Source organism: Crinia signifera, chromosome 1 (genome assembly GCF_055691185.1).
Source record: "Crinia signifera chromosome 1, ASM5569118v1, whole genome shotgun sequence".
NCBI lineage: Eukaryota > Metazoa > Chordata > Amphibia > Anura > Myobatrachidae > Crinia > Crinia signifera.
The window spans coordinates 429,867,346-429,895,277 of record NC_139217.1 but is presented as its reverse complement, the minus strand read 5'-3'; the positions used below and the strand labels follow the sequence as shown (position 1 = coordinate 429,895,277).

At 45.1% G+C, this 27,932-nt stretch overlaps 2 protein-coding genes across 3 annotated transcripts in view; both read left to right on the top strand.

Moving 5' to 3' along the window:
- The window catches only part of CDK7 (cyclin dependent kinase 7), a 32,261-nt gene extending 25,973 nt beyond the window's left edge, over positions 1 to 6,288 (top strand). The window contains exons 8-12 of one of the 2 annotated variants that reach the window (XM_083152409.1): positions 460 to 559; positions 668 to 754; positions 2,365 to 2,514; positions 3,416 to 3,563; positions 6,114 to 6,288. In XM_083152409.1, the coding sequence (XP_083008535.1) occupies positions 460 to 559; positions 668 to 754; positions 2,365 to 2,514; positions 3,416 to 3,563; positions 6,114 to 6,166 (538 nt within the window). In that variant the 3' untranslated portion in view covers positions 6,167 to 6,288. Of the gene's footprint in view, positions 1 to 459; positions 560 to 667; positions 755 to 2,364; positions 2,515 to 3,415; positions 3,564 to 6,069 lie in introns of both variants that reach the window. The other variant, XM_083152418.1, reaches the window with a different exon arrangement.
- Positions 6,289 to 17,375: 11,087 nt separating this feature from the next.
- Positions 17,376 to 27,932, top strand: part of SERINC5 (serine incorporator 5) — an 81,445-nt gene continuing 70,888 nt past the window's right edge. Inside the window, exon 1 of the mRNA XM_083152396.1 lies at positions 17,376 to 17,703. Within this exon, the coding sequence (XP_083008522.1) occupies positions 17,677 to 17,703 (27 nt within the window). The 5' untranslated portion in view covers positions 17,376 to 17,676. The remainder of the gene's footprint in view (positions 17,704 to 27,932) is intronic.

Below are 27,932 nucleotides of genomic sequence, written 5' to 3'. Positions count from 1 at the left end.
ATTTTTTTTTTCTTTTCCCTACAAAATCTGAAATCTATCACAGAAGTTGACTTGGATACATGCTTTAATACTGCAATCTAATCGCTCGTGTCTCTGTATTATAAGTACAGTAACATAAGTCGGAGTGATGTAGAAACATCCAGCCAATCTGATGAATCCAGCTGTTGCCATCATGGGGTTGCAACTGGCACTAGAGGCCAAGCATCTGCAAGTGCTACGTTTCCAAAGAGGCATATGCGTTTGTTTTTTGTACTCTGAGACACCTTTTGTTAGTTTGTAGGTGACGGCAGAGGACTTCAGATAGATGGCCAGCTTTTGTGTCTGTTTAGTAAAATGCTTTGGTGCTAATACAAGGTTCTGTACTGTACTTTCTATCCACCAATCCAATAACAACAATACAATGTCAATAGTTTACTGATTATTATTGGTTTTGACTGTAACCTTTCCAATGTTCAATAGGTGGTATCGATCTCCGGAGTTACTGTTTGGTTCCAGGATGTATGGTGTCGGTGTGGACATGTGGGCGGTTGGGTGTATTATGGCCGAACTCCTACTGAGAGTAAGTGGCCTCTTCAGATTTTGGAGCTTTATAAAAGAACATCATATAGTGATCGGTGTTATATGCAGTTGTTCACACTGAGTAAAACATGATATTCCTTTATTTTAGGTCCCTTTTCTGCCTGGAGATTCTGACCTGGATCAGCTCACAAGAATATTTGAGACACTGGGTACTCCAAAGGAAGAGCAGTGGCCTGTGAGTATCCGGCATCTCGCCGATATACTGAGTATTCAGAAGAAGATATTCTTTCCATACCATGCTAAGGACGCCTGTGAGGCATACATAGGTTCCCTGATATTTGTGAGAATGTACCTGATCATATGAATATTGGGTTAGCCTGCCAAATGGCCGCCATCTTTGCACGGTTCCCAAACGGTGTGCCATGGCATCCTGGGATATCCCGGGTCACTTGCAGGGGTGGGGTGCCTTGGATTGGTAGTTCAGGACCAATCCAATTATTTATATTCAATGTAGCCGCCAAAACCAGTACTTTGTGAAGCTTATCATAACCTATATGGATAAATAGAAGTGAATCTTATCCCTCACCCCATAACTGATCATACAGATGACTTATAAACTCATTTACTTCATTCAATATTTTTCTTTCTAAATATCTCAATAAGAAACTTTTTGATTAGGGGTGCCAATAAATAAAATCTGATACTCTAGAGCAGTGGTTCCCAACCTTTTTTGTCTCCCGTACCCCTTGATTAGGATTTTCATTTATGAGTACCCCCTCACGAAAAATTTTAAGGGGCGTGGCCTAAAAGGGGTGTGGTCTCATTTGAAGGGTGTGGGGGGGAGAGGGGGAGAGAGGTATCCCTGTGTGTATATCTCTCTACCCGCTGCCATCCCCAGTACAAGTGTAACCTACCCAACCCCACCCCTGCTAACCTGTCCCAGTAGAACAGATACCTTAAAGGCAGATATGTAGAACTTGTGCTGTCAGGCAGCACAATGGGGGCGGTGGGGTAGCGATAGCTGGGGGTAAAGTCAGTCACAGTTTCAGATACATGTCGGTGGTGCGGGGGGCTGGCGTCCCGTACCCTCCCGCAGTGCACTCTAACCTGATGGTGCTGCTTCCGCCCTTCCCGCTGGTCCTATCCCGCCGCTGATTAGGTTGGCGCCGTGTCCGCTCAACCCGTCGGCTTCGACAGACATCAAGCCAACAGGAAGTAAAAGCCGGGGAGGGAGGGATGACTAAAACATCCAGCATGCACCGGGGGACGGCGGCACGCACTGAGGGGGGAGCGCAGAGAGGCTGTGGCGGGTTGGGAGCCTGGAGGCTTTTTTTTAGACCCCCGGATTCCGGGAGATGCGCAATGCACTCTCCTCCGCTGGCGGCGCTTCTGACTGCCGTGGCCGCCATTACAGGCCGGGCCACCGCGTACCCCCGAGCGGGTGGACGCGTACCCCCAGGGGTACGCGTACCACAGGTTAGGAACCACCAGCTGTTGAACTACATATCCCAGCATGCCCTGCAACAGTTTTAGCATGGCCAAATAGCAAAATTGTAGCAGGACAAGCTTGGAGGTATAGTAAAAAAAACAGCTGGTGGGCTGAAGGTTCCCCTTCCATGCTCTAAAAAAAGTTTGTTTGATATATATATTGTGTGTATGTTGGGGGGGGGGGGGGGGGGGGGAGATTGTATTGCCTTGCCTTGGCTCATGTTCGGTACATTTATAGGGCAGCGAGTTTACTCTGCAGCGTGACTTGGCTTTTATGGTTTGGTTTTCCTTCTGAGCATGTAGTACTGGTATACTGATTGTCCAGCCTTCTGTCTGATGCCAGTGAATTGTTTGCAGGGTATGTCCAGTTTACCAGATTATGTCACCTTCAAGAGCTTTCCTGGTACCCCGCTCCATCTTATATTTACTGCTGCTGGAGATGACCTTCTTGAACTGCTTCAAGGTTTATTCACCTTCAACCCATGTGTACGATGCACGACCTCCCAGGTACGCTCCGATTTTTGGCTGGCACCATCAGGCACAGTGCTTTATGACCTCTGTGTTAAAGGCCAGTATTCAATGCTGTGGGGGAGCTGTGACAGCGAGCAGGGTCAGTATTAAACTGACCCCCCTGCATATGCCGATTCCCCCTCGCTCTGTTATTGGAGCGAGAGGGAATTGACATATGCGGCCACTAAAACAGCGAGACTCGCGGCTAATGCAGCCTTGCTGTTTGGGGGAATACTCGCCATCCTCTGACAGCGAAGATTCCCCCAGAATGTTGAATAGGGTGAGCGCATGGCGCGGGTGTTAAACATCGATGATGGCTTGTTTTCTGCGATCCCTGCCATTTAACCCCCTCGCCGGCCGCATTGAATACACCCCATAGTGGTTTTACAATATATAGATTAATTGAACGCTGCATTATAATTCTATAGCAAACCGTGCTTCATATCATCTTCATATGTATTCCGCCAGCCCTTGTCGTAGGTCATAAGATTATGGATGATGTATAGCAAATAAGGCACCTGACTGGCCAGTTGGTGGCGCTCTTTATTACACACCTCCTGTCTCTAGAAGTCTAAATCTTCCCTTTCACTGCAGAAGCCCTTGGCATACGTGTCAGCATGGTGTTATTCTCCATGACAGAGAGACGGAAGGGCAAATTGTGTTTTACATTTGCTTTTATTTTATAATATGACCTATGGATATAAAATAACCCATGTGCCCTGCTGGTCAGCTGGTATGCAATTACAGGCAAACAGCCAGAACTTGCCTTAGCTTGTTCCAGTACAGATTCTTACTTTGCCACTAATTGTGTAGGAAAGTTTGCATGTATGTGTGACAGTAAGTTTTCTCCTTTTACATACACAATGCAGAGGTCATCAGTGTTTCTTATTTCCCTTAGGCACTAAAGAAAAAGTATTTCAGTAATAGGCCAGCACCAACTCCTGGGCATTTATTGCCAAGACCCAATTGTTCTGTAGAAGCGTTGAAAGAGCAGCAAAATCTTACTCTGGGCATCAAAAGGAAGAGAGTGGATGGTCCAGAACAAAGTAAGTAGCTGGGGACTGGGGAGGTGGCATGTGAGCTGATATGATTAGTATATTGGTGGCTGTGACCATCACTAAGGGGGGTATTCAATGTCAGGGGCATGGCTGTCGAGCTAGTGCGACAGCCGTGCCCCTGTCCCGTTCTCGGTCAGCTCGCCTGGAGCTCGGCGGTCGGGATTCAATGTCCCGGCCGCCAAGCGGGAGCTCGCCTATTTCCGGCTTTTCTCGGCAGAACGAGCCCGACAGCTTGTGATGTCGGGCTCGTTCTGCGCAAAACCCCTGCGCAAAACCCCTGTTCACTGCTGTCGGGGAAGACAGCATTGAATAGGGCCCCACAGCTATCTCCCCCCGTTGGGAGATGGCTGCGGGAGCTCGAATTACATTGCATACCCTCCTTAACCGGTACTGCACAACTGGGGGACCTCAAGTAACTGCCTCGCCAGTCCATACTCCATGTAGTCCATGGCATGATGCCATGTAGTCATCTAGAAGCCAAGCTGGTTCATTTGTATAGCGGTACCATATTATGCAGTAATTTGCATAGACTGGTTCATTATTTTACAGATATTGCTTTTTAGTGCAATGTTTTTATTAGATAAATCAGTGGTTCCCAAACTTTTTTGAATCATGGCACCCTAGAGAATGAGAATGTTTTTTCTTGACACCCCTAGGTCAAAAGTTTGTTACTTTGAAAAGAATACAAAAGTAAGTATTTAGTGTTTCTATACCATCCTTTGGTGTAATTAGGTGGTGTGAGACAGGGGTTGCTTCTGTTTGTTCACATAAATTCTGATCATCAGCCACCAGCACAGGTTTTGCCTATCCTATTGTCCATAAATAATTTGAGTTGGTCATGGAACACCAACCCAAGGCACCACTGCAAGTGTCCTGAGGAACCCCAGGGTGCCACAGCACACAGTTTGGGCACCATTGATATAAATGATATAATATGATTGTGTATGGGATCCATCTAGTGCAATTGACACCATGTACACAGATGCCCCTTGGAGGTGCATGTATGGGTAGGGATGTTCCACTCACCCACACATCAACTGAGGATCCTCTCCCTTTCTCTCTGAAAACGAGGGGTGGGGGGGTCATTATGAGTGCCGGGCCTGCATAAGCCAAGTATGTATAGTAGTAGTAGTAGTAGTAGTATGTTTATTTATAAGGCGCTGCAAAGTGTCCGCAGCGCCGTACATAGCAAACAAAAAACAAATTACAAGGTAACGTGTGTTGAAAAATACAGTATGAATAGGGGTACCTGGGGGTGCATGCATGGTTACAGAGAGGCACACATGTCCACACATCACCACGTACCACTTTTATAATGCATTAGATACCACGGCACACCATCCCAACTCAAATTAAAGATAAAGGAAGCCAGAGTTTACGATATCATAGATGTCCTCTGTACAGATTATATTATTTATAATTATTATTTATTACCAATATTTATATAGCGCACACACATATTCCGTAGCGCTTTACAGAGTATAGTTGAACATTCACCTCAGTCCCTGACCCAGTGGAGCTTACAATCTAAATTCCCAACCAGATCTACACACACAGACATTCTAGGGTTCATTTTGTTAGGAACCAATTAACCTACCTGCATGTTTTTGAATTGGGGGAGGAAGGGAGAATATAGCTAGAGCCGTGGTGAGAATTAAGCCCATGACCTCAGGGCTTTGAGGCAGTAATGCTAACCATTACACCATCCGTGCTGCTTAGACAATGCTGTTCTCGAAATCTAAATGACCTATCCTTAAATAAGGAACTATTGAGGCGCCCACATATTTGTATATTAAGAGTTAATCTATGCATTCAAACAGGTCTTTCCAATGCGCCGCAATGGGCAAATCGGATTTTTCTCAATCAGTCCATAATCTGTGCTTGGCAAGGTAAAGACTAGAATCAGTTTGTTAGTGAGCAATTCGCACAGATAAACGTGACTAGAAGCAAAAATAAAAATGATAGGTGCAATAATTCCTTAGGCCTGGATATATAGGTAATTCAAATTATGCGTTTTGTTCCTCTGTATGACTTTATCAAAGAGCTGTAATATTTATGGTACCTGCATATGGATAAAATGATCTGTATCTATTGTAAGATGCTATGTATAGTATACTAGTTAAAAGCCCGTCAAAAGGCTTCTGCGATGTAATTTCACTTTGAGCTGTGACAGTTTTTTTACATTCACTTTGATCTTTTACTAAGGAGTCATTTGGTCTGTTAGGAGATGTAATGAATTGCAATAAAAGGCTTCGCCTTCTCCCATCAAAGATCATATAATGTATCACATACCTTGTAATTGACATGGATTGCAGGACTGCGTTGTGGCCACAGACGTCTGGGAATAGCTGGTAATGAAACGTTGGAAAGCAGCACTCTGTCATTACATGTCAACTTTTCTGTTTCCATTACGGTTACCAGACCCTTCACTGTTGGTTCACCCTACAATATGTAATAGGGGTTTAAATGTTAAATGCCATGTTTTGCTTTACAGAAGACATTGTGAAAAAGCTGAATTTCTGATCTCTCTCTGACAAGGCTGCGGTATAACTGATCTGGAATGCCACTTGCTGCTACTAAGGACTACTTGAACATTTTGAGGAACTATTTTGAAGTCTGAAAAGAACTTTTGTAATATATTGTGTACTATATTCACTTATTACTATTGATAGTAACAGTATTTTTTGTGAATAAATTATGTTTTAAAATCCAAGCACCTTCTTTACCATGTCTTGTAGTACTTAAATAGCTGCTTAAGGGTTCTAAGGAAACGGGCCTGTTAAATTACTGAACAGTCACATGACATCACAATAGTATGCGTCCCGCAGAGAGGTTTATGTGTGCAATTAAGCCTCTGATCTATGGAAGACATAAGAAGTTAATTTCTACAAGTAATAATAACACTAATGATAATACTAACGATAGGATTGCTTCTTATAAACATCATTTTTGTTCTGCTTTACAGCATCCTAGTTAAACACAATGGCAATAGCAGAAATGTTAGGCCTAATTTAAAGCAAGGAAAGTGAGTACTGCAAAAAAAACCACATTTATTATTATTGTACATCAACAGCGAGAATTGCTACCATCCTCTTCTCCATCTGTCATATGTTATGTATAAGAGTGGTCTGATTGTAAACTGGAGACATTATATAAAGTGTATTTCCTGTCTGTTAAGGCCCCCATACACTACACGATTTGGGCCCGATTTCGCCCGATTCTGGAGGATCGGGCTGAGAAATCGGGTGAAATTGCCCAAATCGTGTAGGGTATGACATCCAGATCTGATCCGATGCGCGGTCCCGTGCGCATCGGATCAGATCTGGATGTCGGACGGTCTGCACATAAGATAAATCTTATGTGCAGCCGGCATTGAGCTGGTCTGTGGGCGTGGGGACTGGAGAGCAGGGTCCGGTCCATGTGTGATGAGAGAGGGTAGTCACCTAGCGGCAGGAGAGGTGGCGGGGAGCGGGGTCCGGTCCAGCTGCAGGAGTAGTGAGCTAGTGTGTGGACTGGAGACTAGGTAGCGGCAGCTGCAGGTGGGGAGCACGGAGCGCACGGCGCATAATAAGAGTCCGGGTAGCGGCGAGCGGGAGAATAGGAAACATCCTGTTCAAAAGACTGGGCGGACGCTGATTGGCCGAGAGCTCAGCCAATCAGCGTCCGCCCTGCCCGCCCAGTCTTTTGAATTGGATGTTTCCTATTCTCCCGCTCGCCGCTACCCGGACTCTGTTATGCGCCGTGCGCTCCGTGCTCCCCGCCTGCAGCTGCCGCTACCTAGTCTCAGCTGGACTTGCTCCCCTCCTGCAGCTGGACTGGACCCCGCTCCCCGCCACCTCTCCAGCCGCTAGGTGACTACCCTCTCTCATCACACATGGACCGGACCCTGCTCTCCGGTCTCTGGTCCCCGCTCCCCCAGACGGACCCTGACGCCCCCCCTCCTGCAAGCTCCCCCAGACCCTGCTCTCCCACAGCTCCCCCGGATTTACATGTGATAAATTGATCCGATTTATCCGAAATGCCAAATCATATCAGGAGCTGCCGGGGGAGCTCAGGAGAAGTCGGGGCCGACATTAGGCCGACATGTCCTTAGGACAAGTCGGCGTAGTGTATGGGGGCCTTTACTTTTTTCCTCTTATTAGGCATCGGACATCTGATTGAACAGGGCAGTGAGTGAGTGAGGGCCTCTACTTGTGTGAGTGGGGCAGATGCATTAAGCCTTAACAAGAGATAAATGCAAGGGTGATAAGGAGAGATAAACACCCAGCCAATCACCTCCTTACTGACTTTTTTTTAACCACAGCCTGTAACATGGCAGTTAGGAGGTGATTGGCTGGACGTTTATCTCTTTATCAGGCTTGCTGATAAATCTCTAGGTACTTGTGTAGTTTCACGGCGCCGGTAAATCGCATGCGATTTGCATGCGATGTGATGTATTACCTGTTCATACCCCCAATGTTTACTACGGCATGGATTTGATTTTATATAGTGTGGCGAGCGCAGCAAGCCACTGAGCCCAAAGCGTGGCGAGCGGACACGGATTACTTGACATGTATTCCACGGCCCCTCGCAGGGTGCGCTGCACTCGCCACGCTTCGGGCTCAGTGAATACATGTCAAGTAATCCGTGTCCCCTCGCGGGGCTTACTACGCTCGCCACACTATATTAAATCAACTCCATGCTATAGTGGGGGTATGAACAGGTAATCGCATCGCACATCGAATCGCATGCGATTTACTGGCGCTGTGAAGCTACACAAATACCAATCTCTATCATCTCTTGTTAAGGCTTAATACATCTGCCTCAGAGTTAAGGTAAAGCTGGTGCATCACATGGTATGACGTGAGAGGGGAATGGAGGGTGATTATCAGAGTTGTTTGAATTCCCCTACAGTACATTGTAGAGGTGAAAGATTTTGGTGTGCAATGTATCTCTGTATGTATGTGTTGTCTTTTACATACATTTCCATGCATAAAGGTGTATAATCTTTTAAGTGTAGCAGCATCACCTTACTGGGAACAATAGTCTGATAGAATGACTATCTGGATATGCCAAGCAGTAACTTATGAACACAAGTGTCAGACATTGGAGTATTTCTTGTTTATCTAGTTTCTATTCCTAAGACTTGACACTGCTGTGTAATGAAAGTGTGCAGTCACTAATCTAGTTTATAAAAGGTGTTTTTTTTTTCTTGATGTATAGGTTGCGGGCTAGATTTATCCTAGTCTACATTGTCCATGAACACTAGTATTGTTACATTTTAGCAGATTTACTGGTGGTCACAAAGATGCACTAAGCCCTTTAATGTCTTCTAGGAACATATATACTTAGGGGCAATTCATTTAATTACCATATGCCGGATGTTGTGGGACATGTGCATTGCACCCAAAGAGGTGTGTTGGTTATCACCCCTGCCCGCTATGTGCGCAGCAGACTATTGTGGCGACGCTCAGTGGCCCCCCTAAGCCTATTTGAACATCCTTTTAGTGTATTTTGGGATCGCAGTTGCCAGTTGAATGATTTTCTGTGAATGAGCACTGATTGTGCTGCCAAGTTGGGTTCCCGATTCCTGTGAATGACCACTTATCACACTGCTGCCCAGATGGCTCCCTAATTCTTCCGCCCCCCCCTCCCCTCTGAACTGAAATAGCTTCAATTGTAGTGATAATTAGTCACATTGACTAGAGGCAGACAGAGTGGACCAGCCACCGGGACAAGGCCTTTCCAATCCACAATAAGCCGTGAAATGCAACTTCTGAGGCAAACTGGATGTTTATTTTGTTTCCTTTTGTTAGGTACACATGTACCACATGTATGAAAAGAAGCCATGTATGTTGTTTCCAATGCATTTTGTATATGTTAAATACCACTGGACCAGTATGGTTTCCTAATGTCCCATTTACATTTTATGTAACCATTCCTTATGATCTGTATAAAAAAACAATATGTGAATTCTGTACATTGTTACTTTACTAGTTATAAACTTTTTTCATTTTAATATGAAGCTTTTTTTATTAATTAAAAATGATCGTTAAAGCCAGTACCCACTGAAATTGCGATTGTTTCCTAGTTTTTGTGTGTGTGGCGTCTGCCTCTTGTCCCGCAGTTAAGGATAAAGTTTGCAAACCTTGTACTGCGAATTCATGATGATAAAACAAGGCTAAAACAGTTGCTAGAGCATTGGCTACAGGGGCGGCCTTTGATGAAACATAAGAGACCACTTGTTGTGTGGGTCATTGTTTCCTGCGCTACACAAGCAATCCTTTATTCTCCTCCACCCCACCCCCAATTTCTTTTTTTCTTTTGTACTCTGATGGTATGTCAACTGCTCAGTGGTGCTATTCAATAGGTTCACATGAAATTTAGGTAACATCCATTGTGTTTGACATAATGGGCAGTTACTCGTTCATTTTGGAGGTGTTAAGAGATCCAGGTTAGCTAATGTGCGTTTCCATAGACTTTTTTTTTTTTTTAAATGACCCTATGCCAGGCATATCCAAACTGTGGCCCTCCAGCTGTTGTGAAACTACACATCCCAGCATGCCTTGCCATAGTTTTAGCATCCCCTAATAGCAAAACTGTGGCAAGACATGATGGGACTTTCAAAACAGCTGGAGGGCCATAGTTTAGACATGCCTGGCCTATAGACTTTGTCTATTTATAAAGTGCATGTCCACAAAGGCTGCACATATACTTGAGTGAACCTATGACCAGATAATTATAATATACATGCAGGAGGATAGCCTGCCACCTGAAGCGGGTCATGTCTTTATTAACTAATTCATTATGAACAGTTTCTTATATAGCCCACACATATTCCGCAGCACTTTACAGAGAATATTTGAACATTTCCATCAGTCCCTGCCCCAGTGGAGCTTACAATCTATATTCCCTATAACATGTACACTAGGGCGGAGTGAAAAAACTGAAATTGAGAAATTCAAAATCGGCCAGTGTGGGAAAGTTGTGACTTGACCTGAATAAGAAACGTGCAAAAGCATTTTGATCTGAGTCAACATCTTCTGTTCTGCCAAGAGGCCTAAAGTTTCACTTTTTAGGTGAAAAGAACGAAACCTATGAAGATGCTCCGATCCAGTTATAATTATGTCAGGATGTCTTAGAGTGGTTCATTAATATACTTTAGCATAGTAAAAAACAGTACGAGCTTGTCCTAGTGCAAAGTGACTGACTGGCGGGAGAAAAAAATCCCTAATAATTGACCCATTTTCATGGTCACAATTGTGAATATTGTGTGTTTTCTCCTGAACGTGTTTATAATAGAAGAAGCACAAATACTCTAAATGGAATTTCAGTGACACTGTGTGAAATATAACACTGCATAATGGCCCTTAATCAGACCTGATCGCAGTACAAATTTGTTTTCAAAATGGGCAAAACAAATGCTGCATTGCAGGTGGGGCAGATGTAACGTGCGGAGAGAGTTAAATTTGGGTGGGGTGTGTTGAAACTGAAATCTAAATTGCAGTGTAAAAATAATGCAGCAGGTATTTACCCTGCACAGAAACAAAATAACTCACCCAAATACAGCTGGCCATACATCTAGAGATCGATTGTCAGATCTGGCTGGTTGGAACAAATACCTGGTAATATCTGAATGACAGTTTTTGGCAGTTTTCCAGCATTTCAAAGCAAAGTATCAGCATTTCAAAGCATCCATTACCAGTATTTTGTTCCAAACAGACAGATCGGACAATAAATCTGTAGATGTATGGCCACATTAACTCCCTCTGCACATGTTACATCTGCCCCACCTGCAGCTACATTACAGCATATAATTATGCCAAAGATAAGCCAATATATTAACAGTTAAATACATTAAAGTGCATTATGCTGTAATAAGTATTGCTGATCAATCCTGCCTAGCAGGGCCGTCTTTTTGTATGGGCTTAATGGGCACTTGCCCAGGGGTCCCAGGCATATAAGGGCTCTATGTTGATAGCTGAGGATCCCCTTTTTCCAGGGATACCAGAATTTTGAAAATCGGCCCTGGGGAACTGCAGATATCCAACTTCAAAGCAGCAGTCCACATCCGACCTGTTAATTACAATTTCCAGTCATATTTCTCAGGTTCTCTCTGACACTAGCGGCTTGTCTCTATCATGCCCAGAACCAGAGATATCAGCCTTCAAGCAGCCGGTCCCTGCTCCAGCTCCAAACGTCTGGTGTAGTTTTATATTTTTGCTCTGGCTCCTGATCTCTGATACCCAAGTTCCCAGCACCTCCTGAAATTTGGGACTCTAGGTTTTTATACTAGGCTAAGAAATCTATTTCCAGATAATGGCGATATCTGCAGTCAAACAAGCTGCCCTTCCACCGGAAAATGACGAATATTAAGCCCACTCTATTATCCAACCGTCCCCTGTGTATAAAACACCCCCTACCTCCCTGGAAGTCATTTACAAGGGACCCTTCAAACAGCTCAGTGCCCCCTTCCACACGTTAGTGTTCACCCTCCCACCACCTGTGCAGTAAAGAAGTAATTAGCAGAAGTTACTGCTCCAGGTCCTACATGTTGAATGGAAGATAGAGCACCCTCTGCCACCCGTGGGACATCAAAGCTGCTGCTGATACCACCCCCCACCCCTAGGAGGGGAGAATGGGTAAGGGCCCCAGTGCTTTGCTTTGCCCAGGTGCCCACACTGCTGTTAAGACGGCCCTGCTGCCTAGAAATAAACACAGTGATTGGCATATATGTACTGCTGGACACCACTCATAGAATGATTAACCTGTTATTTTTTAATAAATGTATTTGTTTATTTATTTATTTACAGTTTCTTATATAGCTCAGCAGATTCCGTTGCACTTTACAATAGTAGACAGTGATAAAACAAACTGGGTAATGACAGACAGACTTGGGGGTTAGAGGGCCCTGCTGCAAGCTTACAATTTATTACATCATAATACACTTCAACGTATTTAACAGTTAATATATTGGCTTATCTTTGGCATAATTATATGCTGTAATGCAGCCCAATCATATTCCCAGTATAGGGGATGCAACACTGTTTTTCTGTCAATAAACAGAAGTGATATGTAAAATGATACATTAGACAGTTTACACTGTTACTTGTAAAACTTATTGTAACAGTTACTGTTTTTCAATAACAGACTGCAACAGTTATTACTTATTTATATACACAGGATTGTCTATCTGTGTATATGCACTGCAAAGAGAGCAGCATAAATCCAATTTCATGTAGTTCAGTGACACTGTGTGAAATATATAACTCCATATAGTGGCCCTTAATCAGACCTGATCGCAGTACAAATTTGTTCTCAAAATGGGCAAAAAAATGCTGGACTGCAGGTGGGGCAGATGTAACATGTGCAGAGAGATTTAAGGTGGCCATACATCTACAGATTTATTGTCCGATCTGTCTGGTTGGAACAAAATCCTGGTAAAAGATGAGAGCAAATGACAGTTGACCATTTGCTTTGAAATGCTGAAAAACTGTCATTCAGATATTACCAGCTGTTTGTTCCAACCAGCCAGATCTGACAATCGATCTGTAGATGTATGGCCACCTTTAGATTTGTGTGAGTTATTTTGTTTCTGTGCAAGGTAAATGCCGGCTGCGTTATTTTTACACTGTAATTTAGATTTCAGTTTCAACACACCCCACCCAAATTTAACTCTCAGCACGTTACATCTGCCCCACCTGCAATGCAGCATTTGTTTTGCCCATTTTGAGAACAAATTTGTACTGGGATCAGCTCTGATTAAGGGCCATTATGCAGTGTTATATTTCACACAGTGTCACTGAAATTCCATTTAGCGTATTTGTGCTTCTTCTATTATAAACACGTTCAGGAGAAAACACACAATATTCACAATTGTGACCATGAAAATGGGTCAATTATTAGGGATTTTTTCTCCCACCAAAGTCATTCACTTTGCACTAGGACAATCTCGTACTCTCTTTTACTATGCTAAAGTATATTAATGAACCACTCTAAAGGCCCCCATACACTATAAGATTTATCTGACCTGTAAAATTGCATCTGATTTCCCTTGAACTTCCCCAGCAGCTTCCCAGGAGGCCTACATACAATTTGACACTTGATGTGCCATTTTTTACATCCAATTTGCATCAGATAAATCACATGTGATTTATCTGACCCAAATTGGATGTGCCATGAGATTTATCTAATGGGATGGCCCTAGGGAGTGGCCTGAACAGTGCTATATAAATGTAATATTGTCTAAAAGGTAAAAACTCATAAAAAATTATCCCCATCCTCCAATTCCCAAGCATAACCAGCCCAGGGCTCATTGAGCAAGTCCTGGTTCTGGAAATATGGTTAAAAAATTATGTAGGAGTTTCCTGTATTTCTAAAACCAGCAGCGGGTTATTAAACTGGTTCTGGGTGCAAAAATATAGGGCACAAAAAGAGTACGGCTCCCCATTATATTTGCAACCAGCATCGGGCTCCAACAGTCAACAATGAAATGCCACAGTCGGGGCACACTTTTTATACAAGGTCCCCCATGCCAAAGCATTCTCACTGTGACTGGTAACCCCTGGCCGTGGGTTCCTTGAGGACTGGGGTCCCCCCCAGCACACCCATGGACCAGGTATGTCCCGATGCCCCTGAGAGGTGGGCACTGGTCTGATAGTATTGTGGGTACTTGTGCATATAAGAAATGGGTGCATAAATGTGTTGTCCGGTGTGCTGTATTTGTAGTATGACGGGTACCCTCCAAAATATTGTAGTTAGTGGCTGTGTTAATATATATATACACACACACACACACACACACACACACTCTCAGCATAAATAATATCCTCAGACACAGCTGAATGTAGGCAACGTTTCAATGCCCTGCATGGATGCAGAGACCGGCAGTCCATCTCCCCGAGCAGGCACCATCACACAGTGCCCTCTTGCGCTCACGCACATAGTGTCACCATCACTATCAAGTGGGCATATAATATTCCTTACTAGGCAAAATTTGCCTAGTAAGGAATATTTGATGCCCACCTGATAGTCAATTTTAAAATGCATGTTGTCTTTGTTTATTGTTGTTGTTAGTTGTCATGGTGATAGTGACACTATGCACGAGCGCAGGAGGGCACTGCGTGATGACATCACACGGCGTCTGCTCAGGGAGATGGACCCCCGGTCTCTGCGTCCCTGTCTGCATAATAGTGTATAAAAGGTATGTCATTTCTATATATTTGAGCATTACGAAAAAATGCCAAATAATTGAATTGTTTCCTACATTCAGCGGTCTGAGGATATTATTTATACTGAGAGTGCCACGCTTCCCTCCTGCAGTGTGTGTGTGTGTTTATATATATATATATATATATATATATATATATATATAGCGGCGGTACAAGCAGCGGCACTCCAAGGATTTAAAAATATGCTTTAATGGTGCTCCGACGTTTCGGGGTTGCGTGAAAGCACATTTTATAATCCTTGGAGTGCCGCTGACTTATATATATATATATATATATATATATATACACACACATATATATATATATATATATATATACACATATATATATATACATACATATACATACATATATTGATGAATGCAACTTTTCAAGGCTATGGCAGTAGGGACTCCGTTTCCTATACTATACTGCGATTACAAAGCACACAGCATAGGGAGTACACAGAAGACTCCCCTACCCCAGTACACTGTATGCACCACAGTGGAACTCCACTCCAGGAGCAGGGGAAAGGGGGGTCGGGCTGCACTGCCCGAGCTGACAGTAAACTCCAGCAGCAGGGGAGGGGAGGATGGGGCTGTCGGGCTGTGCAACCCGAGCTGACAGTAAACTCCGGCAGCAGGGGAGAGGGCTGCGCTGCACGGGCTGTCAGTGAACTCCGGCAGCAGGGGAGAGGGGGGGTCGGGCTGCGCTAGACTGCAGTGCCCGGGCAGACAATTGTTTCCTCTTCCCGTCCACTGCCCGCCTGCCCCTTCCGGTGACGTGTGTTCTACTGGGGGTCCGGGAGCACCAGAACTAGGTACACAGATATATCGGATCTGAAACATCGTGGGTGCTAAAAAGCACCCACGATGTGCCCATGATGGGTCAGATTCCGATATATCTGACGTTCAGCAGGTCCGACGCCCTGATCCGATCTGATGCGCACGGGAACGCGCATCAGATCAGATCAGATGTCAAACACATGCGATTTTCGGCCGATTTCATCCGATTTATCGGCCCAAAGGGCCGAAATCGGATGAAATCGGCCGAAAATCGCATAGTGTATGGGGGCCTTAAGACATCCTGACATAATTTTAACTAGATCGGAGCATCTTCATAGTTTTCGTCATTTTCACCAAAAAAGTGAAACTTCAGGCCTCTTGCCAGAACAGAAGATGTTGACTCAGATCAAAATGCTTTTGCACGTTTCTTATTCAAGTCAAGTCACAACTTTTCCACACTAGCCGATTTTGAATTTCTCAATTTCAGTTTTTTCACTCCGCCCTAATGTACACGCATACAGACGTTCTAGGGTTAATTTTGTTGGGAGCCAATTGACATATCAGTATATTTTTGGATTGTGGGAGAAAACCAGAGTACTACAGGGAGACTATACAAACTCTGCACAGTTAGGGTTATGATGGGAATTGAACCCATGACCTCAATGCTGTGAGGCAGTAATACTTGTTGCAAAAACGAAATCCTTTTCTTGGAGGAGTAGGGGGGTGGGGTGTATATAGGGCAGTATATGATGGGGGTAGTGTACAAAGGCTGTGTATGTCTACTAGGGATGGCCATTGGTGCAGACGCCATCGATGGCAATTCTGCACCAAGCCATCGATAGTGGCAAACTATTTGATGGATAACCATCGATAGTTTTAGCTATTCATGGTAATCCATTATATTTGACTGAATGGCCCGTGGGCCAATCAGAACACGGGGTCGGGACTTCTGGGTGTCAGGGGGCAGAGCTGTGCTCCGTGTCCCGGCACCTTGAGAAAAAAAAAAGGAAACATCGCTTCTCCTTTGCCATTGATGTAGGGAAGCCATCTGCTACTCCCACATCGATGGCAAAGTATTCGACATCGGCCACAAACCATCAATGATTTTAAATCATCAATGGTCGATGCCCATCCTTAATGTCTACTGAATGGATCGCTGTCAGGCTCTTGTGATTACCGACGGCAGCACCACATAGGTGAGGAGCAGCTTTAGCCATTGGTCCATCACTAGTGACCTTCAGGTGTGGAAGTCATGGTTTGACTTTAGATTACGGTTTTATCAGATATTAACCTTGCTTGAATCGATTGCGACTACACCGATGGCCATCCCTTATGCGCAGAGGGCAGAGTAGATTGGCCATGCGATTCATATCTGCGCCAAATTCAGCATTTCTATGTTTCCTGATTTTTGCTCATGTGTTTAATTCATGGTGGCCTACCTGACCCTCTCCTTCAGGGAGAAAATGCTCTGTTCCTGGACTTCTCTGGTAATGTAGGATTGCCATCACCTAGGTAATTGATAATAACGGTGTCACCACAGGTGATGGCAATCCTACATTACCAGGGAAGTCCAGGAGCAGAGCATGTTCTCCCTCATGGAGAGGGCCAGGTAGGCAATCATGGTTTAACTCTAGATAGACAGGTCACAGGGCAAAGATTATTTATATATTATGAATCCATTGGCTATTATTATATGATACATTACACACACACTCTTGACACACACAGTGCATCTCTCACGCCTTCCCTGGACATTTGCCAGAGCGCTGCCCAGTGAGATGACATCCAGCAGCAATAACAAGGATGCTGTTGCTCCAGTCTGGGTCTGGGATCCTCCTGCTCTGCTGACGACAGCGGAAGCTGCAGCTGTTGGCTGGGTCCGAGCTGCTGCATCTCAGGACAGAGCTGCTGGCAGTCACTGGGGTTCCCTGCTGCAGCCGCCGCACCACGCACTGTCCGCACGGCCGCGGGTCACCCCAGGACGCCGGAGAGGAGAGGGGACTGGAGCGGTGCGGGCGCACACAGGGTGTGCATTCCTGTGCCGGGCTGCTGCTCTGCTCAGACACAAAGAAGCGCAGATACGCCGCGCACCCAGCTGTATAGTGCAGCCGCAGGAAGAGTGGGAGAATGTCTGCCCGCTGCTGTGCCCGGCAGGTAAGAGCTACATGCATCCTCTACTATTCTCCTGGACGCTGCAGTATGTGCAATACCTGTATAGCTCTATATACTGCTCTATGTGTGTGGTGCATTGTGGCTCTTCAGACTACTTTCCACCATGTATCCCTAATAATATGGTCAGTAAGACTTTTTCTTGGAACTTTTGTAGTTCTGGAGCTTTGGAGGTCAGGTAGCCAGGCTGGGCTGCTGTGTAGCACTGAGCCCCATGCTGCCTTTGGTCTAGTGTACTATGCATTTATTATTATTTATGTATGAGTATGACCATAAGCAGCATAAATCCCTAAGCTTTATCTATTGGCGGAAACAAACATCTGTCGGATTTACTGGAGAAAAACACAGATACCGGAGTAGCTGTTTGGGGCGCCTGTATGGGTTGTTAGGCCTGCAGCAATCAAAAACAGGGATTGTCAGTCCCTACAAAACAAAGAAAAATGTGGGGGTAGATTGCGCAGTATTGATGACAGAACAATTTTTTATAAAAATATAACAATAACAATTTATTAATACATATAATACTCTAAAAAGTGGTGCAATTGCATCGAGGGGATTAAACTGAAAATGAATAAGAAATTGAAAAAGCTGAGTCCAGTATTGGATAATGTCACCTTATTCACTGGCAGGTGGAATGTGGGAGATGGGGACGGTGGAATTGTCCTCCAGACACCAGGACGGGAGTGCCATTGCAGAGTTTCCTCCAAATCAGAGTTGAGGTGATGATTATCCTCTAAATTGGATTCTCTGTAGCAATGGGGTTCCACTTGTGACCATAAAGGGGTACCTTAGATAGGTGGCGTTCCTTCAGAAGGTTGGTACCATGGTAGAGTGGTTAGGAGGTAAATGTCCCGGTCTGGTTCTCCACTGATCAGTTGGAAATAGTAATTTTTCCTGGCCAAATGGTGGTATCTGGAACAGCAGCAATGGTGGAAGGGGGTGGCTGGTGTGCCTGTACCAACGCGTTTCACTGCTTGAGAGCAGCTTTTTCAATTTCTTATCCATTTTCATTTTAATCCCCTCGATGCAATTGCACCACTTTTTAGAGTGTTATATGTATTAATAAATTGTTATTGTTATATTTTTATAAAACCTTGTTCTGTCATCAATACTGCGCAATCTACCCCCACATTTTCATCTGTCGGATTTAACCAGTTTGCCGGAGCGACCATTGTCTGTTTCCCAGTGTTTTAGAGCAAATGATCTATTGCCATTGGCTCTCAGGCATTGCCATTTTTCTATTCCCACCATACAGATTGGACAGATGAATATTACGTTTTGTACCTTATACAGCGCCAGGAGAGACTTGACCATTGCGAACAGAATATCGTGTATGGGTAAAAACCGGACACGACCCTGGAACTGGGGGTTGCCTGTCCGCATGGTATCCCGTCCGGTGGGGCTGCCTGTGACACATGTTACCAGGGAGAGAATAAAGTCTCCCTGGATGCTTCAGGGATGTAGTAAAAACCGGAAGGGCTATTTCACACGCTCCGGCTCCTGCAGGGCGGCGAAACCCCGCATGGCCAGGAAGCCGAGCCACACACAGCAGTTTACAATGGTAGGGATGGCCACAGCCCGGCAGTCGTCCCTTCCAGTGGTGGGATCCGGCTACAACCGGACGGCCTGGCCGTGTGAATGGACACAATGTGTCCATTATTAACTACTGTGTGCGGCACAGCATTTGGCCGTGTGGGGTTTCGCCGCCTGGCAGGAGCCGGAGCGTGTGAAATAGCCCGAACGGTCCAAATTGTACAAGGAGGCTGTAAACTCCACCTCTCCATGCCCCCGGTGAAAGCTATCACAGACCAAACACTACAAGCTCCAGAATACTGAGTTGGATGATTGGAGCTTGCCTAGTCCGTTTCAGTTTTTACTTAGTCCCCAGAACGTCTTCTGCCACAATTGAGTCATGTACTGTCCCCATCCCAATAAAAAAAGAGGTAGCTGCTTGCACGATTTGGATTCTTTTCATTTGATTCTGAGGCATCAGATGAAAAGAGCCACATAGTACATATGTCTATCCAATGCGTGGTCCCGTGTGCATCGTATCGGAGCTGGAGATTGTCACTACTGCACAATGGTCCATTGGATCCCACTGACAGGAAAAGGATTAAATATCATACATCGTATGTGATCTTGCTACCGGGTGAGATAGCAAGGTGCGACATATGACGACTCGCATAAATGGTTGGATGTCTTTACACTTTGTATGTAAAATGATTGTACATTTGTTACTACTACTGTATCTTTATTTTTATTTTTTATGTTTGGTACAATCATTTTGAATTATGAATCTATTAGTTGTTGCACAAAAAATAATCCTGCTAATTATATTGCTGAATATGCAAATACATGGTCAGATATAACTGAGTGATCCTACTGTAACATTGCATACTTGTAACGTAGCCTATGGTGTCACACGAGGTGTCTGAATGATGTCATCCTTATTTTTAGTTGTGCTTTGCCTTCCTGCATAAAACTGTCAGGGTCATGTGACTAAAGTGATAACTAAGTATACTTGGGAAGGAAATCAGTGCTTGTCATTTTCAGATGAACAACACACAAACATGGCGTTAAATATTCTCATTTAAAATAAATAACTAAAGTATACAGTAGCTGCCTCCAAACATCTAATATGTACCAAATGCAAATGTGGGCATGTCCACCTCCTAAATGCAATGTGTGCAATAACGAGAGCTTGCTACTTTCATATTGGGATAGCTTTATTTATTAGATCATTAAAATGTATTTCTATGGTGCCAGCATGTTCCGCCGCACTTCTCCCATCTGATAAACATACTGGTCAATTTTGGCAATGTAGCCAATGATCTGCATGTTCAGCAGGGTCCCGGCGTGACCAAAAAGGTCCTCCAGAGCTACCAGTAGTTCATGTTTTCCAGCCACCTGTAGATCTGTAGAATGGGTCAGTTAGGAATGAATGCAGCACATGTTTGAAAATGTGACAGTTAGTAATGACTGCACCTGCTGGGTTTTCTGGAAAGCGTAAACTGTTGGTGGACCTTGAGGACAGGTTTGGCCACCCCTGCTATAAAGGGTTATATTGGGTGGAATATTTTATAGAGGCTAAAATCTTGATGAGCTGCCTAGATGCAACTTTGCAGAGAGCATTTGGGGGCTAGGATAAAGCCTTGTCCAATGTAAGGGAAATTCTATACTGTAGTAAATGGAGCCCTAACTAGTGCTGTAGCTGTCCCTGTAATGCAGCAGCTCAGTGTTTCAGGGCCACAGGTCTACATACAGATGGATCCCCTCTCTCTCATGGCCGGCACTCGCCAGAACTTCCCCGTGGTGAGCGCTGGTGGAGAGGGACTTCATCAGACTGGGACACGCGTGCGTTTGTCCCAGTCACGTGGCAGCTGGGCGGCGTGACCCTGGCCGTCTCCCCGTCAGGGAGACGGGCAGGGTTAGGGGGGTTCGGGGTGGCGGCAGATGGCAACGTTTACAGTAGTTGGCACATTATCAATGCTTTTCTGCCCCCTTGGTAACCACTAACCAATCATGGTTCTTGCCAGTCAGTGTCTGATCTGAGTTTAATTGGGCCTCTGTAAAGATGCCTATCAGTGCTGTTATTGACATGGATAACATGTCTTTCTCACACGCACGGGGGGTAATGCAGGTTGCACTCCCTGTCACAAAAACATGTACCGCTCCTCGCCGCGCCACTCAGTCCCCATTCGTACGCAAGGTTGCACGCACATTAAAACTACATTGTTCTAGAACGTTCGCCTTATCGTTTCAGGTGGGGACTGAGTGGCGCTCCCTCAAAACCCACTTTTTTCGACTAGCCTATCCCTCCTCCTAACCTCTTTTGATCCTCCGTTCCCCTCCGTTCCTACTTATCCTATTGTTTTTCGTTCGTCCACCCACCTATTTTTAGTATGTTAACTTTTATGAGTAGGGTCCTCCTGCCTCACGTACTCACCCTACCTCTTTACCTCACCAGCGCTCCTGTCCTGTTCTTCCCTTTCTCTACTTCATCTTCAGTCTCCTCGACAGTTTTGACACCTACTTCTGAACTGATGCTGATTTTAGTTCTACCAGCTACACCCCTATTCATACTGTATTTTTCAACACACCCTATACGTTACCTTGTAATTTGTTTTTTTGTTTGCTATGTACGGCGCTGCGGACACTTTGCGGCGCCTTATAAATAAACGTACTACTACTAGGTGGTGCGTCATAGTGTTTCAAACAAATTTCAGCACAATTTGCATCACTTTTATTGTTTCGTGTGCCATTGCTCCGAAACAACAAGTGCCTCGGACATGAGTGGTAGCTCATTTGAAAGGGCTTAAAATCTAACTCTCTCTGCACAAGTAACATCTACCCCACCTGCAGTGCACATGGTTTAGTCCATCTAAGAAGGAATTTGCCAGAAGGAGTGAACCAGAATAAGGCCCACATTTTGGGAACCACTGCCATATAGTATTGGGGTAATGTGTGTCCCGGAAGGCTTGATGGCTGCATATGTGGCCATTAATGAGTTTCTGGTTTCCCTTCAGTGTCATTTCTAGGAAAGCCGTCTGATCATGCAGCAGACCCCAGCACGTAGTGATGTGAGGAACTTGTGGCTGCTGCATCATTTCAGCTTTATTTGATTTTAGCATTTGGATCTGTTATTTTGCCTCTGCGTAGACCTAGGGTTACCCAGCAGCACTGCTCATTGCTGTGAATATATACAGAACTGCAGACAACTCCAGCAACACGTTTACACTGATCCACTTATACCCCTTTCACACCACCCAAAATTCCCAGGTTGGCCGACTAGCGCTGGTGTGCAAGGTTCCCGGGCCAAATTCCCAGGAAAACTTGCCAGGATTTCAACCCTGTTAGCTAGTACCAGCCTGGGTTACTGGCTGGTGTAAAAAAGGTACTTTCCCGGGTCCGGGCAGCGGGGTCCAGACTGTGGGGATCCGGGCAGCTTCTAGCGCTTTTTGCCGGGCAGCGGGGCGGGAAGCGCTGGATTCGAAATATATTGAATAGACTGGCCGGACGCTCTTAACCAATCAGCGTCCGGCCAGTTTTTCAAAATGTTTTAAAATTCAACAGCGCTACCTGCCCTGCTGCCCGGCAAATAGCTTGTAGCGCTGTTTGCTGTGCAGCGGGGCGCGAAGCGCTGCTGAATTTGAAAACATTTTGGCTGAGCGGGTCCGGCCAATCTTTTCAAAATGTTTTCAAATTCAGCAGCGCTTCGCGCCCCGCTGCACAGCAAACAGCGCTACAAGCTATTTGCCGGGCAGCAGGGCAGGTAGCGCTGTTGAATTTTAAAACATTTTAGATAGTGATTGGATGGCTTTTTATGACTTAGAGAGAGCGTTTTCTGGTGTGAAAGGGATATTACAGTATTACATAGGAATCCTGTTCATCTATGTTTTCTATACCAGAGATGATTGGTAATGTGCCCCTAAATATTTTACCTTAAATATCAAAATGTTATCTCTTTGTGCATCCTAGATAATGGATGGCTTTTTATGACTTAGAGAGAGATACTCTATTTTTCTATTCAAATTTGCTTATAGAAGTGAAATCGAATAGAAAATCGGTGCGGCATTGAAATGGTTTTTCGGTATTCAATGCAGATTCGATCCCAATGCGCGCTCCCGTGTAGTGTAAATCGAATAGAAAAATAGCAGCCAAGACTATATAGTGGAAATCTAATAGTAGATAGTGCAAATTCAATTAGATGTCCATCTCCTGCCTGACGCCAGTGTTGAGCTAATAGCAAATCGCATGCAAAATCGAAAAGGAGTAGAAAAAACTTCAGAGCAGGTTGAATAGTCCATATCTAATAGAAATTGAATCGAAAATGGAATCGAACCGTGTACCCACCATTAAGCAAACTTCTCAGATAGCTGTCGTTATCATGCATATATATCGTTAATAACAAAATAAATTCTTATGTGTACCCATCTTTAGAACAGTCAGTGTTGTGGGTCACGTGTTCTGTCATGAAGGAGCCATTATGCTGATAAGGGACCTTTTTGCAGCTGTGGATAATCTCCTTTTGTGGGGTGAGACCTTGAATTGCAGCTTGGGTGTGACCTTGAATTTGTTGAATCTGACCGAAAACAATGAGGCCAGTTACAGATGGGAGGATGAAACATGAGAAAATAATATCTGCTTACATAGAGAAGGAAGAGGCCAGCACCACAGCACAATGAAACCTAAAATACAAGTCTACGGGGGAGATTCAGTTGCAAGTTTCTGCGAGAACCTCATACACCGGTTTAACATGTAATTCATCAGGGAAACCGTGTAGTGTTCAGTCTGGCACCCTGCACCTTCCAAAACCAAGGAACTTCCACTATGTCACTGCACAGAGTGTCACTCTCTGCTGTGGTGCTACTAGCACACTCTGGTCTGTATCTCAGTGCTGAGATACCGACCAAATAGGTGCTAGTAGCACCACAATCAGAAAGCAACACCCTAGTCACCCCATGTTCACAAATATAGGTGAGCTAAGGCAACTGTCTGGGAACCTTGAACCACCACTTACTTACTGAGTGTTATTTACTTAGCGGCATCCCCACACTGTGCGTCAGCCAATGACATGAAGGGTGAAATGGTGATGTCCATGCCCAGTATCGCTGCCCGGGAGTAGCTGGTAGCTCACGGCCTTACAGATAAGGAACTGCTGGCAGTGGTCCTCCCATATCATCCACTAGAGCTCTGTGTGGGTTGGGTGCAGGGATAACAACATTCCTTCAGTATTTTATATTGACTTTGGAGCCCAAAGTGTCTTTTGTTGCTTGCAACTGACTGACCCCATTGTGTCACAAACCCAACATCATTTGTTCTGGACAAGTAGTGCAAATTGATTTCTACATGACTTTGTTCAGGTCTGAGAGACATGGGGGTTATTCAGATTCAATCGGTCCCCCGCACGTTCACACGAGGGACCGATTGTTTGTTGTGCATAGGTTTTATGCGCATGTGCAGCCGCTGTTTGTGAGCGCCCACAGCTTGCACACAGACATCCAGATGGGGGGGGGGGCATGGAGGACGGCGGGCCAGGCAATTTGCACATGAGAACGCCCAGCATTTCATAGGCGTTCCCATGCAAATGGCCCGGTGACGCGGGTGCAGGGGGGGGGAGCTGACGTCAGCTGCCGGCCCAGTCCTCGCACAGGGGCCCGCAGGTCTGAGACACCGTAGTGTCTCAGGTCTGCGAGCGCTGAAGGAATCATTCGATGAGTGCCGACCATCGAATGATTTCTCCCCCGCACCTAAGGCTGCGAATGGATGATTATGCAAATCAGCCATTCGCATGCCTGGGGGGGTTCGGGGGGCGACCGTGCGTGCGGCTCTTGGTGGACTCACGAGGCTGCAAAATTCGCAGCCTTGGGTCAACCATAATAAGGGCCATGGTGGATGGGACCAGCCCTCGACAGGGGGCTACTGTGATGTGTATATAGAGTGTAATACAGGGTATATTTGCAAAATAGACATTTTACGTTTTTCTACTATACATGTAGCCACTTAGGATAAAACTTATAGTGGATTTAACAGGTAAAATATAAGCAACACCATTAACCCCTTCCCGACAATTGACGTACATTTACGTCATGGTCGGGAAGTACTTCCCGACACATGGCGTAAATGTACGTCATGGCATTTAACTGTCACCGCGTCTATAGACGCGGTGACAGTTTCAACATGTCTGCTGTCCCTGACAGCAGACATGTCCGTGCATGCCCAGGGGGGGCTGCGATGCCGCCCCCCCGTCGGCGATCGCTGTGATTGGCTGTTCAGTGTGAACAGCCAATTACAGCGTTTTCTGTGTCACCGGCGAATAACGTTCGCCGGTGACACGCGATCGGAGGTGATTGGTGCTGTAAAGTACAGCACCAATCACCGCGGGGTGTAAGGGTGACACTGGTGTCACCCCACCTCACCCCGCCCGCCCCCAAAGGCCGTGATTGGTCCGTCGGACCGACGGACCAATCACAGCCATGGAGGGGGGTTTAAACTAACGGTGACTGCACTGCAGACGCCATTCCGGTCTGGAATTGCGTGCAGTGCGGTCACCGTGCCAATCTGCCGCGATATACTGACCAGAACCTTGCAAAATACTTACCTGATCCTTGCAAATATCTTGGCTGCTTCATCTGTGCTTGTAGTGTGCTGGATGCTTCCTGGATCCTGTTACTTGTGACTTCCTGTGAACTTGTGCTGCTGCAGTGTAATAGCGTTAGTTAGATAGAGAGAGATAGAGAGAGATAGTGTCAGATAGTGTCAGAGAGTGCTGTATTTTGTGCTGCTGCAGTGTGATATAGTTATAGAGAGAGAGAGAGATAGAGAGAGAGAGAGATAGAGAGAGAGAGAGAGAGAGGCCTAGTGACAGAGTGCTATATTTTGTGCTGCTGCAGTGTGATAGTTATAGAGAGATAGAGAGAGATAGAGATAGTGACAGATTGTGCTATATATTTTTTATATAACTGACTGCTGCCCCCCCTTTTGTGCTGATCAGTATAAATTAACTGATCAGCAACTTTTTGGGGGCGCAGGGTATTTTTATATATATATATATACCTGTCACTGCTGCTGCTGCAGTGTCATAGAGTGTTAGATAGTGAGAGATAGAGAGATAGAGAGAGATAGCGACAGAGAGATAGAGAGTGCTAAATTTTGTGTCTGCTGCCCCCGCCTTTTGTGCTGATCACTATATCTGAGGTGATCAGCAACTTTTTAGGGGTGCAGAGGTTTTTTTTTTTTTTATATATACCTGCCAGTTGCACTGTCAGTTGCACCTGCTGCCCCTCACTGGTAATCAGTGTCGCATCACTGATCACCTTTTTTTTTTTTTTGTGTGTGCTGTGGGGTCTTTTTTTAATTTTTTTTTTTACACACACTGTGATTTTGTGGGTGTCCTGTGGCCGCTGTGCGCGGATCAGTGACGTACATCACTGATCATCTTTTTCGGCACAGGGTTGATCTATTTTTTTTTTTTTTTTGATCAAATTCCTGTTGCCTTTCAGCGCTGTTCAGTGACGGACGTTACTGACCAACATCTGTGCTCAATTTTTGGCGCAGGACCTTTTTTTTTTTTTTTTTAACCCCTTCAATTTTTTTTTTTTAACCCCTCCATTTTTTTTTTTGTATAAAGTATTTTTTTTTCTGCACACTACATACACACTACACACTGCATACCCCCCGGGTTGAAATAAAGTTTGTACCCCCCCCTACACTATACACGTGTTGAAACATTTCACTACCAGTAACACAAAAATAAAAATGGCATCCCAAATGTCATCCCAAATGTCATCCCAGTCATCCAGAAGAATGTATTCAGCGGAGGAGGCATATGCCCTGCTTGCTTCTGACTCTGACACAGCCAGTGATGCAAGCGGGGAATTTGAAGGATTCGCCTTAAGCTCCTCTTCCTCCTCTGGTGATGAGGGACCCCCTCAAAGACGCCCCCGTAGAGCAGCTGAGACCCCCCCCCCCCCAATAATTGATCTCGTATGGACCCCACCACCAGACAATTTTGAGCCCCAGGTTCCTGAGTTTTTGGCCATGCCAGGAATCCAATTTGATTCCACAGGTCTCAGAGAAATTGACTTTTTCAAATTATTTTTCTCTGATGATTTTGTAAATTTAATGGTGGACCAAACTAATTTATATGCCCAGCAGTTTATTGCTCAAAACCCCACGTCATCATTTGCTAGGTGGACCCCTGTAGATGCAGTAGAGATGATGACGTTTTGGGGTCTGGTGTTTCATATGGGCATAGTAAAAAAGCCAGAAATTAGGCAATATTGGAGTACAGATGTTCTGTACAGCACCCCATTTTACCGTATGGCCATGCCCCGGGCTCGATTTGAGACGATCCTTAAATTTTTGCATTACAACGATAATGCACAGTGCCCACCCAGAGATGATCCCACCTTTGACCGGCTATTCAAAGTCAGGCCGGTCATTGATCTTTTCAGTGCCAAATTTGAAGACATGTACATCCCAGATAAATTCATTTGCATAGACGAGTCCCTTATACATTTTAAAGGAAGGGTTAAATTCCGCCAGTACCTTCCCAGTAAGAGGGCAAGGTATGGCATAAAAATGTATAAGCTGTGTGAAAGCACCTCAGGGTACACCCACAGGTTTAGGGTATATGAAGGGAAGGATTCAAGAATTGAACCGCCAGAATGCCCCCCCTCCCTCGTAGGTGTTAGTGGAAAAATTGTCTGGGA